Raw genomic sequence first — 12,989 nt, forward strand, 5'->3', positions numbered from 1 at the left:
ATTCTGACCCCTCCACTTGGCTGCTGGGTAACCTCGGGCAAATCACTTCCCTTTTCAGGGCCTCAGTTCCCTCATCTGTAAAACGGGGAGTACAATAATAATAATAATAAAAATAATCGTGGTATTTGTTAAGTGCTTACTGTGTCTGGCGCTGTACCAGACGCTGGGGTGGATACCAGGAAATCAGGTTGAACAAAGACTGTGAGTCCCATGTGAGACATGGATACTGTCCAACCTGATTCATTCATTCATTCTGTCATTCGTATTTATCGAGCACTTACTGTGTGCTGTGCACTCTATTGAGCGCTTGGGAAAGCACAGTACAACAACAAAGAGTGACAATCCCTGCTCACAACGAGCTCCCGGTTTGCGACGGGAGGCAGACATCAGTACAAATAAACAGACCTCAGCATAAATGAAGCGACCTACCTAGCGCTTAGAACAGCGCCCGAAACATAGTAAACGCTTATCAAATACCGCTAAAAAAAGTTAAATAGGGAGAAGGAGGAGAGAGGAGGATTTCATCCCCATTTTACTGGAGGCGCCTCAGTTCCTCACCTGTAAAATGGAGGTGAAATACCTGTTCTGGCTCCAGTTAGATCGTGAGTTGATCGTCAGGCTTCTGTCCTCTCCCTTCCACGGACCCAGGAATCACCCGCCCAGACAGGGCAGGAGCTGCGGGCGCAGGCAGTGGCCGGGATGGGCCGCGGTGGGAAGGTCCGGGAGCTGTTCCACCAGGCCGTCCGACAGGTAGGACAGGGGCGCGGGCAGCGGAGGGCACGAGGCGGGCCGGGGTGGGCGAGGGAGGCGCCGCTAGGCCCGTCCAGATCCATAATTGGTTGATTTCTATCAATATCTGTTTTCCCCTCTAGACTCTCAGCTCCTTATGGGCAGGGAATAATAAGAACGATGATGGTATCTGTTAAGCGCTTACCGTATGCCAAGCACTGTTCTAAGCACTGAGGTAGATACGAGGCGATCAGGTTGTCCCACGTGGGGCTCAGTCTTCATCCCCATTTTCCAGATGAGGGAACTCGGGCCCAGAGAATCCATTCATTCAGTAGTATTTATTGAGCGCTCACTATGTGCCGAGCGCTGAACTAAGCACTCGGGATGTACAATTCGGCAACAGATAGACACGATCCCTGCCCAGTGACGGGCTCAGAGTCTGAGAAGCGAAATGACTTGCCCAAAGTCACACAGCTGAGAAGTGGCGGAGCAGGGATCAGAATCCACGGCCTCTGACTCCTTAGCCCGGGCTCTTGCCACCGAGCCACGCCGCTTCTCTTCTCTCACAGCCTGTGTGTCTGCTACACTGTCCTGTCGAGAAGCATCATGGTGGATAGAGCCCAGGCGTGGGAGTCGGCAGGTCATGGGTTCTAATCCCAACTCTTCCACTTGCCTCCTGTGCCACCTTGGGCAAGTCACTTCACTTCTCTGGGCCTCACTTCCCTCATCTGGAAAATGGGGATCGAGACTGTGAGTCCCACGTGGGACGGGGCCCGCGTGCAACTCGATTTGTGGGTGTCCATCCCGGTGCTTAGTACAGTGCCTGGCACGTAGTAAGAGCTTAACGAATACCACAGCTATTGTTATTATTAAAATGGGGATCGAGACCGTGAGCCCCACGTGGGACAGAGGACCGCGTCCAACCCGATTTGCTTGTATCCACCTTAGTGCTCAGTACAGTGACTGCCTGGTACATAGTAAGCGCTAAACAAATACTATCATCATCATTATTATTATTATTATTATTACCTGTCCCGTCTACCCCGGGAGCTGTGGGAGGGCAGGCCGACGGCCGTCCCGTCTCCAGGGGCACAGAGCGGCACCCTCCCTGAGGAGGCCGCGTGTGCCGGCCCGTGTCCCCGCAGGCCGGAGCGGGTCCGGGCCCGCCGCGGCTGACCCCGTCCGGCCAGTCCGGCTCCTTCGGGACCTGGGACGGCGTCTTCACCTCCTGCCTCATCAACATCTTCGGCGTCGTCCTCTTCCTGCGGACGGGCTGGCTGGTGGTAGGCTGTCCGGCCCGCCCGGGGGGGGGGGGGGGGGGGGTCGTGGGTCGCCCGGGAGCGAGGGGCCGCGCCCCTGCCCCTCGTCACCTCCGCTCTCCCCCCTGCCCCTCATCTCCTCCTGCTGCCCCTCTGCTCCCCCTCCTGCCCTTTGTCCCCTCGGCCTCCCCCTCTTGCTCCTCATCCCTCCGCTCTCCCTCCTGCTCCTCATCCCCTCTGCTCCCCCTCTCGCCCCTCGTCTGCTCCCCCTCCCGCCCCTCGTCCGCTCCCCCTCCCGCCCCTCGTCTGCTCCCCGTCCCGCTCCCCGTCCCGCCCCCCGTGGGCTCCCGCTCCTGTCCAGCGGCTGCCCGATTCCCTGCGTGCGCGGGGGTGGGGACGGAGGGGGGGGGGGAGATTGGGGGGACCCCCCCCCCTCCAACCGGGCGGAGCGCTGAGCGGCTCGGTGTCCCCCCTCCCCCTCTCCGGGCCTTGTCCAGGGGAACGCCGGGGTGCTGGTGGGGGCGGCGCTGGTGTCGTCGGTGGTCCTGGCGGCGCTGGTCACCGTCCTGTCCGGCATCGGCCTGGCGGAGCGCTGCGGCGTCGGCCGCGGGGGCGTCTACTCCATGCTGGCCGCCGCGCTCGGGGGGCCGCTCGGGGCCGCCGTCGGCCTCCTCTACGTCTTCGGACAGGTCAGCCCCCGGCCCGCTCTCTGCCTCTCTTCTCCGGCTGTCCGTCCCTCCGTCCTGTCCGTCCGTCCGTCCTCCCGTCCGTCCGTTCGTCTGAACGTCCGCCTGCCCGCCGTCCTTCTGTCCGACCGTCCTGTCCGTCCTTCCGTCTGTCCGACCGTCCGTCTATCCGTCCGCCAGTCTGTCCGTCCGTCCGTGTCTCCGCCCGCCTGTCCGCCTGTCCTCCCATCCGCCTGTCCGTCCCTCTGTCCGTCCGTCCGTCCTGTCTGTCCGTCCATCCTATCCGTCCACCCGTCCTATCCGTTCGTCTGTCCGTCCGTCTGCCCGCCATCCTTCTGTCCGTCCCTCTGTCCGTCCGTCTGACCGTCCGTCCATCCTGTCCGCCTGTCCGGCCTATCGGTCCGTCCTGTCCGTCCATCCCGCCCGCCCGTCTGTCTGTCCGTCCGTCCAAGCGCCCTGTGCTGGACGCTGGGGGAGGGTGGAGGGAGGAGGAGGGGCGGGGCCCGGCCTCGGGGGGCCGCCGGTCTGATGGGGGACACCGGACACGCGCACACACACACTGTGCTGGGCGCTGGGGGAGGGAAGAGGACGGTCGGTCCTTACCCTCCAGGGGCTGCCAGTCTGAAGGACACGCAATCACACCCCCCCAGCCCCCCACCCCCCCACACACTCTGTCTCTCTCTGTCTCTCTCTGTCTCTCTGTCCCTTTCTCCCCGTCTCTGCTGGATGCCGGGGGTGAGCGGAGTGGAGAGGACACCCGGTTCCTGCCCTCCGAGGGGCTACGAGTCCGAAGGACACACAATCACACCCACACACACGTCCCACACAAACGTCACCCCCACACACTGCTGGGGGCCGGGGGTGAACAGAGCGGAAAGGGGACACGGTCCCTGCCCTCCGAGGGGCTACTAAGCTGAAGGACACACAGCCACGCACAGACATCCACAAACCCACACGGACACACCGCCGGGTGCTGGGGGTGGACAGAGTGGAGAGGACGCCCACCTCCTGCCCTCTGAGGGGCCACTGGTCTGCAGGACGCAAAATCACTCCCACACACACACGCTGTACTGGACGCGGGGGGAGGACAGAGGGAGGAGGAGAAGACACGAGCCCTGCCCTCGAGGGGCTGACCGGACACAGACATACACCGTGATGAGCGCTCGCCCATCGGGTCCTCGTCGTCGGTGGGGATGCAGAGGGTCGCTGACGACCCCCCTCCCCCCCCCGGGGGTCCTCCCCCACCCCGCAGTGCGTTGCAGGGGCCATGTACGTGTCCGGCTTCGCGGAGTCCGTCTCGGCCGTGCTGGGGCTGGGCAGCCCGTGGGCCGTGCGGGCCGTGGCTCTGGCCGCCCTCCTGGGCCTGCTCGGGGTCAGCCTGGCCGGGGTCAAGTGGGTGGTCCGCCTCCAGCTGCTGCTCCTGCTGCTGCTCACCACGTCCACCCTCGACTTCGTGCTCGGATCCTTCTCCCACCTGGACGCCGGTCAGTCCCGCGGGCCGCCGGGGAGGGACCCGTTGGGGGTGGGGTGGGGGGCAGATAAAGAGCCCGGGCCCGGCAGTCAGAGGACGTGGGTTCCGATCCCGGCTCCGCCGGGTGACCTGGGGCAAGCCGCTTCGCTTCTCTGGGCCTCAGTTCCCTCATCGGGAAAATGGGGATGAAGACTGGGAGCCCTACGCGGGACAACCTGATTACCTTGCATCTACCCCAGTGCTTAGTACAGTGTTGGTATTTTAATAATAATGTTGGTATTGGTTAAGCGCTTACTCTTTGCCGAGCACCGTTCTAAGCGCTGGGGGAGATACAGGGTAAGCAGATGGTCCCATGTAGAGCTCACGGTCGTCATCCCCATTTTACAGATGAGGTAACTGAGGCACGATTCCAAGGGCTCAGTACAGTGCTCTGCACATAGTAAGCGCTCAATAAATACTATTGAATGAATGACTGAAGTGACTTGCCCACAGTCACACAGCTGACAGGTGGCAGAGCGGGGATTCGAACCCCTGACCTCTGACTCCCAAGCCCGGGCTCTTTCCACTGAGCCTCGCTGCTTCTCTACAGTGTTTGGCACGTAGTAGGCACTTAACAAATACCGACATTATTATTATTATTGTTAGTGCATAGAGCCTGGTCCTGGGAGTCTGGGGCGGATTCCCGACCCCGACACTTGTCTGCTGGGTGACCTTGGGCAATGGCTTAGTGGAAAAGAGCCTGGGCTTCGGAGTCAGGGGTCATGAGTTCGACTCCCGGCTCTGCCACTTGTCAGCTGTGTGACTGTGGGCAAGTCAGTTGACTTCTCTGTGCCTCAGTTCCCTCATCTGTAAAATGGGAATTAACTGTGAGCCTCACGTGGGACAATCTGATTATCCTGTATCTCCCCCAGCGCTTAGAACGGTGCTCGGCACATAGTAAGCGCTTAACAAATACCAACATTATTATTATTATTCTCCGTGCCTCAGTTTCCCCATCTGTAAAATGCGGATGAAGGCTGTGAGCCCCACGTGGGACATGGACTTTTCCAACCTGGTCATCTCGTATCTACCCCAGTGCTTAGTACACTTAGTGCCCGGCACATGGCAAATGCTTAACAAATACCATTTCCCCCCCCCCCCCCCCCAAAACAAAACAAAAACCAGGGTGAGAGATTGGCTCGTTGCGGCCAGCAGAGGGCGGCAATGACCGTATCCTTTCTCTTCCCAGTCGATCGTATTTATTGAGCGCTCCCTATGTGCAGAGCGCTGTACTAAGCGCTTGGGAGAGGACATTACAGCAATCTAACAGCCACATTCCCTGCCCACAACGATCTGACGGTCTAGAGGGGGAGACAGACATGAATAGAATTCCAAGCGCTCAGTACAGTGCTCTGCACACAGTAAGCGCTCAATAAATACGATTGAATGAATGCATAGAAATTCCCTCTCTGGTCGGGCCATGTGTGTATGTGTATGTTGTGTGCCCGCTTGTGTGGACCTGTGTTTGTGTATGCGTGAGTGTGATGGGGGAGGGGGGGGTCTAGATTGGGGGCGCTGCTGAAAGCGTGGCTCAGTGGAAAGAGCGTGGGCTTGGGAGTCAGAGGTTACGGGTTCAAAACCCAGCTCAGCCTCTTGTCAGCTGTGTGACTTTGGGCAAGCCACTTAACTTCTCTGTTAAATTATATAATAATTAACTTATAATAATAATAAGCCTGGGGGGATACAAGGTGATCAGGTTGTCCCATGTGGGGCTCACAGTTTTAATCCCCATTTGACAGATGAGGTAACTGAGGCACAGAGAAGTCAACTGACTTGCCCAAGGTCACACAGCTGATTAGCGGCTTAAGAAATACCATCATTATTATGGATTCTAATCCCAACTTCGTCACTTGTCTATGTGACCTTGGGTAAGCCACTTCACTTCTCTGGGCCTCAGTTCCCTCATCTGTAAAATGGGGATGAAGAGGCCCAGAGGAGTCAAGTGACTTCGCCCAAAGTCCCCCAGCAGAGAGGTGGCAGAGCCAGGATTAGAACCTTCTGGTTCCCAGGCCTGAGCTCTACCCATTACGCCATGCTGCCTCTCAGCATGCCTCACATCTTCCTGCCCTCTCCTTTCTGCTGGCTGCTGGGGAGCGCGTCCACTAGAACAATAGTAATAATAATAATGATGATGTTTGTTAAGCGCTTACTATGTGTCAAGCACTGTTCTAAGCGCTGATGACCGCTGGGGGCTGTTCTGATCGTAGAGTGAGCTATAGGGAGGGGGGCGCACTGAATAGAGTGACCGCTGACTGTGGGCTGTGTGTTAGTGTGACGCTGGGGCGGCACACTGATAATAATTGGGGTATTTTTCGAGCGCTTACTATGTGCCAGGCACTGGACTAGGCTCTGGGGTGGATAGGAGCCGATCAGGTTGGACACAGGCCCTGTTCCATGTGGGAGTCACTGTCTCCATCCCAGATGAGGTCACTGAGGCTCAAAGAAGCGAAGTGACATAGCCAAAGTCACGCAGCAGAGAAGTGACGAGACTGGGATCAGAACCCAGGTCCTTCTGATTCCCCGGTCCGTGCTCTAACCACTAGACCACATTGCTTCTCAACCTAGAGTGACCGCAGGGCAGGGGAAAGGGACGCGTGTTGGCCATAATCACTGCTGTGTCGGGGGAGAGGTGCGCTAACAGTAGAGCACTTAGACAAGCAGCGTAGCTTAGTGGAAAGAGCCCCAACTTGGGAGTCTGAGGGCGTGGGTTCTAATTCCTCCTCCATCACTTGTCTGCTGGGTGATCTTGGGCAAGAGCCACTTAATAATAATAATAATAATAATAATAACAATAATGTTGGTCTTGTTAAGTGCTTACTATGTGCAGAGCACTGTTCTAAGTGCTAGAAGAGATACAGGTTGCCCCACGTGAGGCTCACAGTCTTCATCCCCATTTGACAGATGAGGTCACTGAGGCCCAGAGAAGTGAAGTGACTTGCCCAAAGTGACAAGTGGCAGAACCGGGATTCGAACCCATGACCTCTGACTCCCAAGCCCGGCCTCTTTCCACTGAGCCAAGCTGGTCTCTGGACCTCAGTGACCTCAGCTGTCAAATGGGGATGAAGACCGTGAGCCCCACGGAGGATAACCTGATGACCTGGTACCTGCCCCAGCGCTCAGAACAGTGCTTGGCACATAGTAGGCGCTTAACAAATACCAATCTTATTGTTATAGAGTGGGTCGGTAGGGGGCACACTGGCCATAGTGACCTTGCGGGGAAGTGGGGGGTGTCCAAAGCGTACAGTGACCGCTGGGGGAGGGGGATGCGTTGACTAGACTGACCCCTGGGGTCTCCGCTGACCTTAGAGTGACCGCCGGGGGGGGGGCCCGCCCTGGCCATAATGAGCGGTGGGGGGGCCGCGCTGACTGTAGCGGGACCGTTAGAGGGGCCACGCTGGCTGCAGAGTGACCAGCGTGGAGGGCAGAGTGACCGCTGGAGGAGGCCCCCGAGCCCGGCCTGTCCGGTGACTTCATGCCTGACGAGCGGCCAAACCGCACTAGCCTGGGCGTGGGGAAGGGGAGAGGAGAGGGCTAGGGGCAGGTGGAGGGAGGCAGGTCGGGAGCGCAGACGGTCACCTCCCACGGCCCCTTCAGACCCCCTCCAGGCCCCCGTCCGCTGGGACTTTGCCCTGAGATGTTTCCCCCTCCTCGCACCCAACTGGCCTGCCCAGGGACCTCCACTCCCCAGCTCCCCGCCCCCAGCCTCTGAACGGCCTACTACATCCCCACCCCCTAGGTCCCAGCCCTCCCTCCTCCAGACTCCCCCTGCCCCCCTCAGTTTCAGCCCCAGACCACCCCCTTCCCCCTGGCTCCAGGGCCCCCAGACCCAGATTCCCCCTCCTGCCCCCGGTCCCCAGTCCCCCAGTCCTAGGTGCCCCCTCCCCCAATTCCTGCCTCCGGCTCCATAACCCCAAGGCCCCGGCTGCCCGCCTCCACCTCCAGGCCTCAGCTGTAGCCCCCCACCCCTGGCCTCAGCCTTCCCACCTCAGCCCCCAGCCCCCACCCCTTCCAATTTCCCCCCCGACCCCCAGCCCGCCGGGCCCAGCCCTAGGCTCCAGCTCCGGACGCCCCTCCGGCTCCGGACCACCCCACCTCCCCGCCCCCGGACTGCGGCCCGGCCTGGCCAGGCTTCCCGGTCCCGCCCAGCGGCCGTGGGTCGGTTCCCTCTGAGGTCACCGCCGCCTTCCCGGAGCTCGGCTCCGGTGGGAATAAATGCTCCGAGCCTGAGGTCACCGACAGTGGCTGCGGGCCGGGCCGGGGCATAGATCCGGGGAAGATGAGATGAGGCGTTGTTCTGGGCATCGTCCGAGGTGTCCGCGGGACACCCAAGTAGAGGCTGCCTAGAGAAGTGGCGTGGCCTGCAGGATAGAGCACCGGTCCGGGAGTCAGAAGGGCCTGGGTTCTAATTCCGCTCTGCCACTTGTCTGCTGTGTGACCTTCAGCAAGTCACTTCACTTCTCTGGGCCTTAGTTTCCTCATCTGTAAAAAAATGGGGATTAAGAGTGTGAGCCCAAAGTAGGAAAGGGACTGTGTCCAACCTCATTATCCCAGTGCTGAGGACGGTATCTGACACTTAGTAAGCACTTAACAAGCACCATTATTATTATTATTGTTATTGTCTATTATGTGACCTGGGGTAAGCCACTTCCTTCTCTGGGTTTAGAGGACCTGGCACATAGTAAACGCTTAACAAACACCATTTAAAAAAGAAAAAGCAGGAGGAAATGCCAGACTACAGAGGAGGGGAGATCTATTTATCTATTTCGATGGTATCGATGCCTGTCTACTTGTTTTGTTTTGTTGTCTGTCTCCCCGTTCTAGACCGTGAGCCCGTTGTTGGGTAGGGATTGCCTCTCTCTGTTGCTGAACTGTACTTTCCAAGTGGCTTGTACAGTGCTCTGCACATAGTAAGCGCTCAAGAAATACGACTGAATGAATGAATCAGGCCTGGGGCAGGACATGTGGTAATCATCCCCACAGAGATGGCCTTGAAACCGGGGAAGGGAATTAGCCCCCAGTCACTTGCCCAAGATCACGGCAGGCAGGTGGCAGAGCCAGGATTAGAACCCAGATCCTCTGACTCCGGCCCAGACTCTTTCATTCATTCATCCAGTCATTCATTCATTCATCCAGTCTTATTTGTTGTACCCTTACTGTGTGCGGAGCACTGTATTCAGTGCTTGGGAGAGGACAATGCAAGAATAAATAGGAACATTCCCTCCCCACAACGAGCTTGCCTCCTCCAGGAAGCCTTCCCAGACTAAGCCCCCCTTTTCCTCTGCTCCCCCCACCCACTGCCCCACCCCGCTCCCTTACTCTACCCGCCCCCCGGCCCCACAGCACTTATGTATATATATGTACATCTTTATTATAATAATTCTATTCATTTTTATTGATGATGTGTACATATCTATAATTCTATTTATTTATAATAACGTTACTCATTCCTTTTACTTGTTTTGATATGTGTCTCCCCCCTTCTAGACTGTGAGCCCGTTGTTGGGCAGGGGTTGTCTCCATTTGTTGCTGAATTGTACTTCCCGAGTGCTTAGTAGAGTGCTCTGCACACAGGAAGTGCTCAATAAATACAATTGAATGAATGAAATGATTAAAGGGGGAGAGACGGGCATCAATACAAATAAATGACAGCGTGGCTCAGTGGCAAAAGCCCGGGCTTGGGAGTCAGAGCTCATGGGTTCTAATTCCGGCTCCACCACTTGTCAGCTGTGTGACTTTGGGCAAATCACTTCACATGTCTGTGCCTCAGTTACCTCATCTGGAAAATGAAGATTAAGACTGTGAGCCCCAGGTGGGACAACCTGATCACCTTGTATCCCCCAGCGCTTAGAACAGTGCCTTGCACATAGTAAGTGCTTATCAAATACCATGATTATTATTATTATTATTACGTAAGCGGTATGGAGCTGGAAGGGGGGAAGAACAAAGGGAGCTAATTAGGGTGACAGAAGGGAGTGGGAGAAGAGGAAAGGAGGGCTTAGTCAGGGAAGGCCTCTTGGAGGAGATGGGCCTTCGGTAAGGCTTTGAAGGCGGGGAGAGTCATTTTTTGTAGGATTTGAGGCGGGTGAGCGTTGCAGGCCTGAGGCAGGACGTGGGCCGGGGGTCGGCGGCGAGACGGGTGAGATGGAGGTCCAGGGAGAAGATTGGCATTGGAGGAGCCGAGTGTGCGGGCTGGGCTGGGGAAGGAGAGTAATGAAGTGAGGTAGGAGAGGACAAGGTGGTGGACGGCTTTAAAGCCAACGGTGAGAAGTATTTTTTGATGCGGAGGTGGATGGGAAACCACTGGAGTTTCCTGAGGAGCGGGGTGACATATCCTGAACGTTTTTCTAGAAAAGTGATCCGGGCAGCAGAGTGAAGTGTGGACCGGAGTGGGGAGAGACGGGAGCCTGGGAGGTCAGCGAGGAGGCTGATACAGTCGTCAGGATGGGTTAGGACAAGTGCTTGAATTAACACGGGAGCAGTTTGGATGGAGAGAAATGGCGGATTTTACCGATGCCCTGAAGGTCGATCTGACAGGATTTTGTGAGGGATTGAGCATGTTTGTTGAATGAGAAAGACTAGTTGAGGATAATGCCAAGGTTATGGGCTTATGAGACAGGAAGGATGGTGGTGCCATCTACGGTGATGGGAAAATCAAGGGGGTGACAAGGTTTGGGTGGGAAAATAAGGAGCTGGGAAAATAAGGAGCTCTGTTTTGGACATGTTGATTTTGAGGTGTCGGTGGGACATCCAAGTATTCATTCATTCATTCATTCAATCGTATTTATTGAGTGCTTACTGTGGGCAGAGCACTGTACTAAGTGCTTGGAAAGTACAATTCGGCAACAGATAGAGACAATCCCTGCCCAACAACGGGCTCACAGCCTAGAAGGGGGAAACAGACTACCAAACAAAACAAGTGGACAGGCATCAATAGCATCACAATAGATAGAATTATAGATATAGACACATCATTAATAAATAATATGTACAAATATACGCAAGTGCTGTGGGGCGGGGAAGGGGGTGGAGTAGAGGGAGGGAGTCGGGCGATGAGGAGGGGAGGAGGACCGAGGTGTCTTGAAGTAGAGAGGTCTTGAAGGCAGGAAGAGTTCTTGAATGAGTTGTCCAAGAGAGTGGGTGCGAGTGGAGAATAGAAGGGGACCCAGAACTAAGTCTTGAGGAACCCCCCACAGAGAGTGGGAGACCGAGGAGAAGGAGTGTGGCCTAGTGGATCAAGCATCAGCCTGGGAACCAGAGGACCAGGGTTCTAATTCTGGCTCCACCACGTATCTGCAGTGTGACCTTGGTCAAGTCACTTCACTCCTCTGGTGTCTCAGTTTCCTCAACTGCAAAATGGGGATTCACTACCCTTTCTCCCTCCTATTTAGACCGCGAACCCCATGTGAGACGAGGACTGTGTCCGACCCGATTAACTTGTACCGACCCCAGCGCCGAGCACAGTCCTTGCTGCCTATTGAGCACTTAGCAAATACCATAAAAAAATAAAAGGAAGCCTGGGATAGAGACTTAGAAAGGAACGGCCGGAGAGGAAGGAGGAGAGCCGGGACAGGACAGTGTCTGTGAAGCCCAAGTTGGATAATGTTACCAGGAGAAGCGGGTGGGCCATCGTCTGGAGACCGCTGAGAATCCGAGGAGGGTTAGGATGGGTGGACGATGGCCACCGGGCTTTCTCCCCCAGAGGTGGGCACTAACCACCAGGCTCTGTCTCCTACAGACGGGCCCCTAACCACTGGGATTTCTCCCCCACAGATGGGCGCTAGCCACTAGACTTCTGTCCCATGGGTGGATGCTAGCCACAGGGTTTTCTCCCCCACGGACGGGCGCTAACCACCGGGTTTTCTCTCCACGAAGGTGGGCGCTAACCACTGGACTTTCTCCCCCGCCAGCAGAGCATGGATTTGTCGGCTACAGTCCAGAACTACTATCTAACAACAGCCTGCCCGACTACAGCCCTGGAGAATCCTTCTTCACCGTATTTGCCGTCTTCTTCCCAGCAGCCACAGGTAGCCCCCTCCTCTCTTCCCATCCTTTTTCTTTTCTTTAGTAGTATTTGATAGATGCTTAAAAAAAGATGATATTTGTTAAGTGCTTACTATGTTCTGTTCTAAGCACTGGGGTAGATACGAGGTCATCAGATTGTCCCACGTGGGGCTTACAGTCTTCAGCCCCATTTGACAGATGAGGTCACTGAGGCTCAGAGAAGTGAAGTGGCTTGCCCAAAGTCACACAGCAGACAAGTGGGGGGAACATGCTTCCTATCTGTCAAACACTGTTCTAAGCGCTGGGGTAGATTACAAGTGAATTAGATCGGACGCAGTTCCTGTCCCACACGGGGCTCACAGTGTAAGGCGGAAGAGAAAAGGAAAACTGAGACACTGAGAAGTGAAGGGATAATTAATAATAATTGTGCTATTGGTTAAGTGCTTACTATGTGCCAAACAAAGCACTGGGGTAGATACGGCTAATCAGGTTGGACACAGTCCCTGCCCCACATGGGGCTCCTAGTCTTCATCCCCATTTTACAAATGAGGTGACTGAGGCCCAGAGAAATTAAATGAGTTGCCCAAGGTCATACGACAGACATGTGGCGGAGTCAGGATTAGAACCCGGGTCCTTCTGACTCCCAGGCCTGGGCTCTACCTTCTAGGCTCCCACGTGGCTTCTCCCCTCACCAGACCCCCAGTATCCAGCCTGACTTCAGGTCCCTGACGGTGGTCAGCGGCGGAGCCATGGGTGGGCAACCTCTTCCCCGGACAGAAGACGCTCCCCAGAGACCCAGGCAGC

At 56.5% G+C, this 12,989-nt stretch overlaps 1 protein-coding gene across 1 annotated transcript in view; it reads left to right on the forward strand.

Annotated features, from left to right (window-relative positions):
• Positions 1–699: 699 nt before the first annotated feature.
• The window catches only part of SLC12A8 (solute carrier family 12 member 8), a 34,961-nt gene continuing 22,671 nt past the window's right edge, over positions 700–12,989 (forward strand). The window contains exons 1-5 of the mRNA XM_029069229.2: positions 700–750; positions 1,875–2,012; positions 2,486–2,677; positions 3,927–4,158; positions 12,095–12,208. Of these exons, the coding sequence (XP_028925062.1) occupies positions 700–750; positions 1,875–2,012; positions 2,486–2,677; positions 3,927–4,158; positions 12,095–12,208 (727 nt within the window). The remainder of the gene's footprint in view (positions 751–1,874; positions 2,013–2,485; positions 2,678–3,926; positions 4,159–12,094; positions 12,209–12,989) is intronic.

This window comes from Ornithorhynchus anatinus, chromosome 1, assembly GCF_004115215.2.
Source record: "Ornithorhynchus anatinus isolate Pmale09 chromosome 1, mOrnAna1.pri.v4, whole genome shotgun sequence".
Lineage (NCBI taxonomy): Eukaryota > Metazoa > Chordata > Mammalia > Monotremata > Ornithorhynchidae > Ornithorhynchus > Ornithorhynchus anatinus.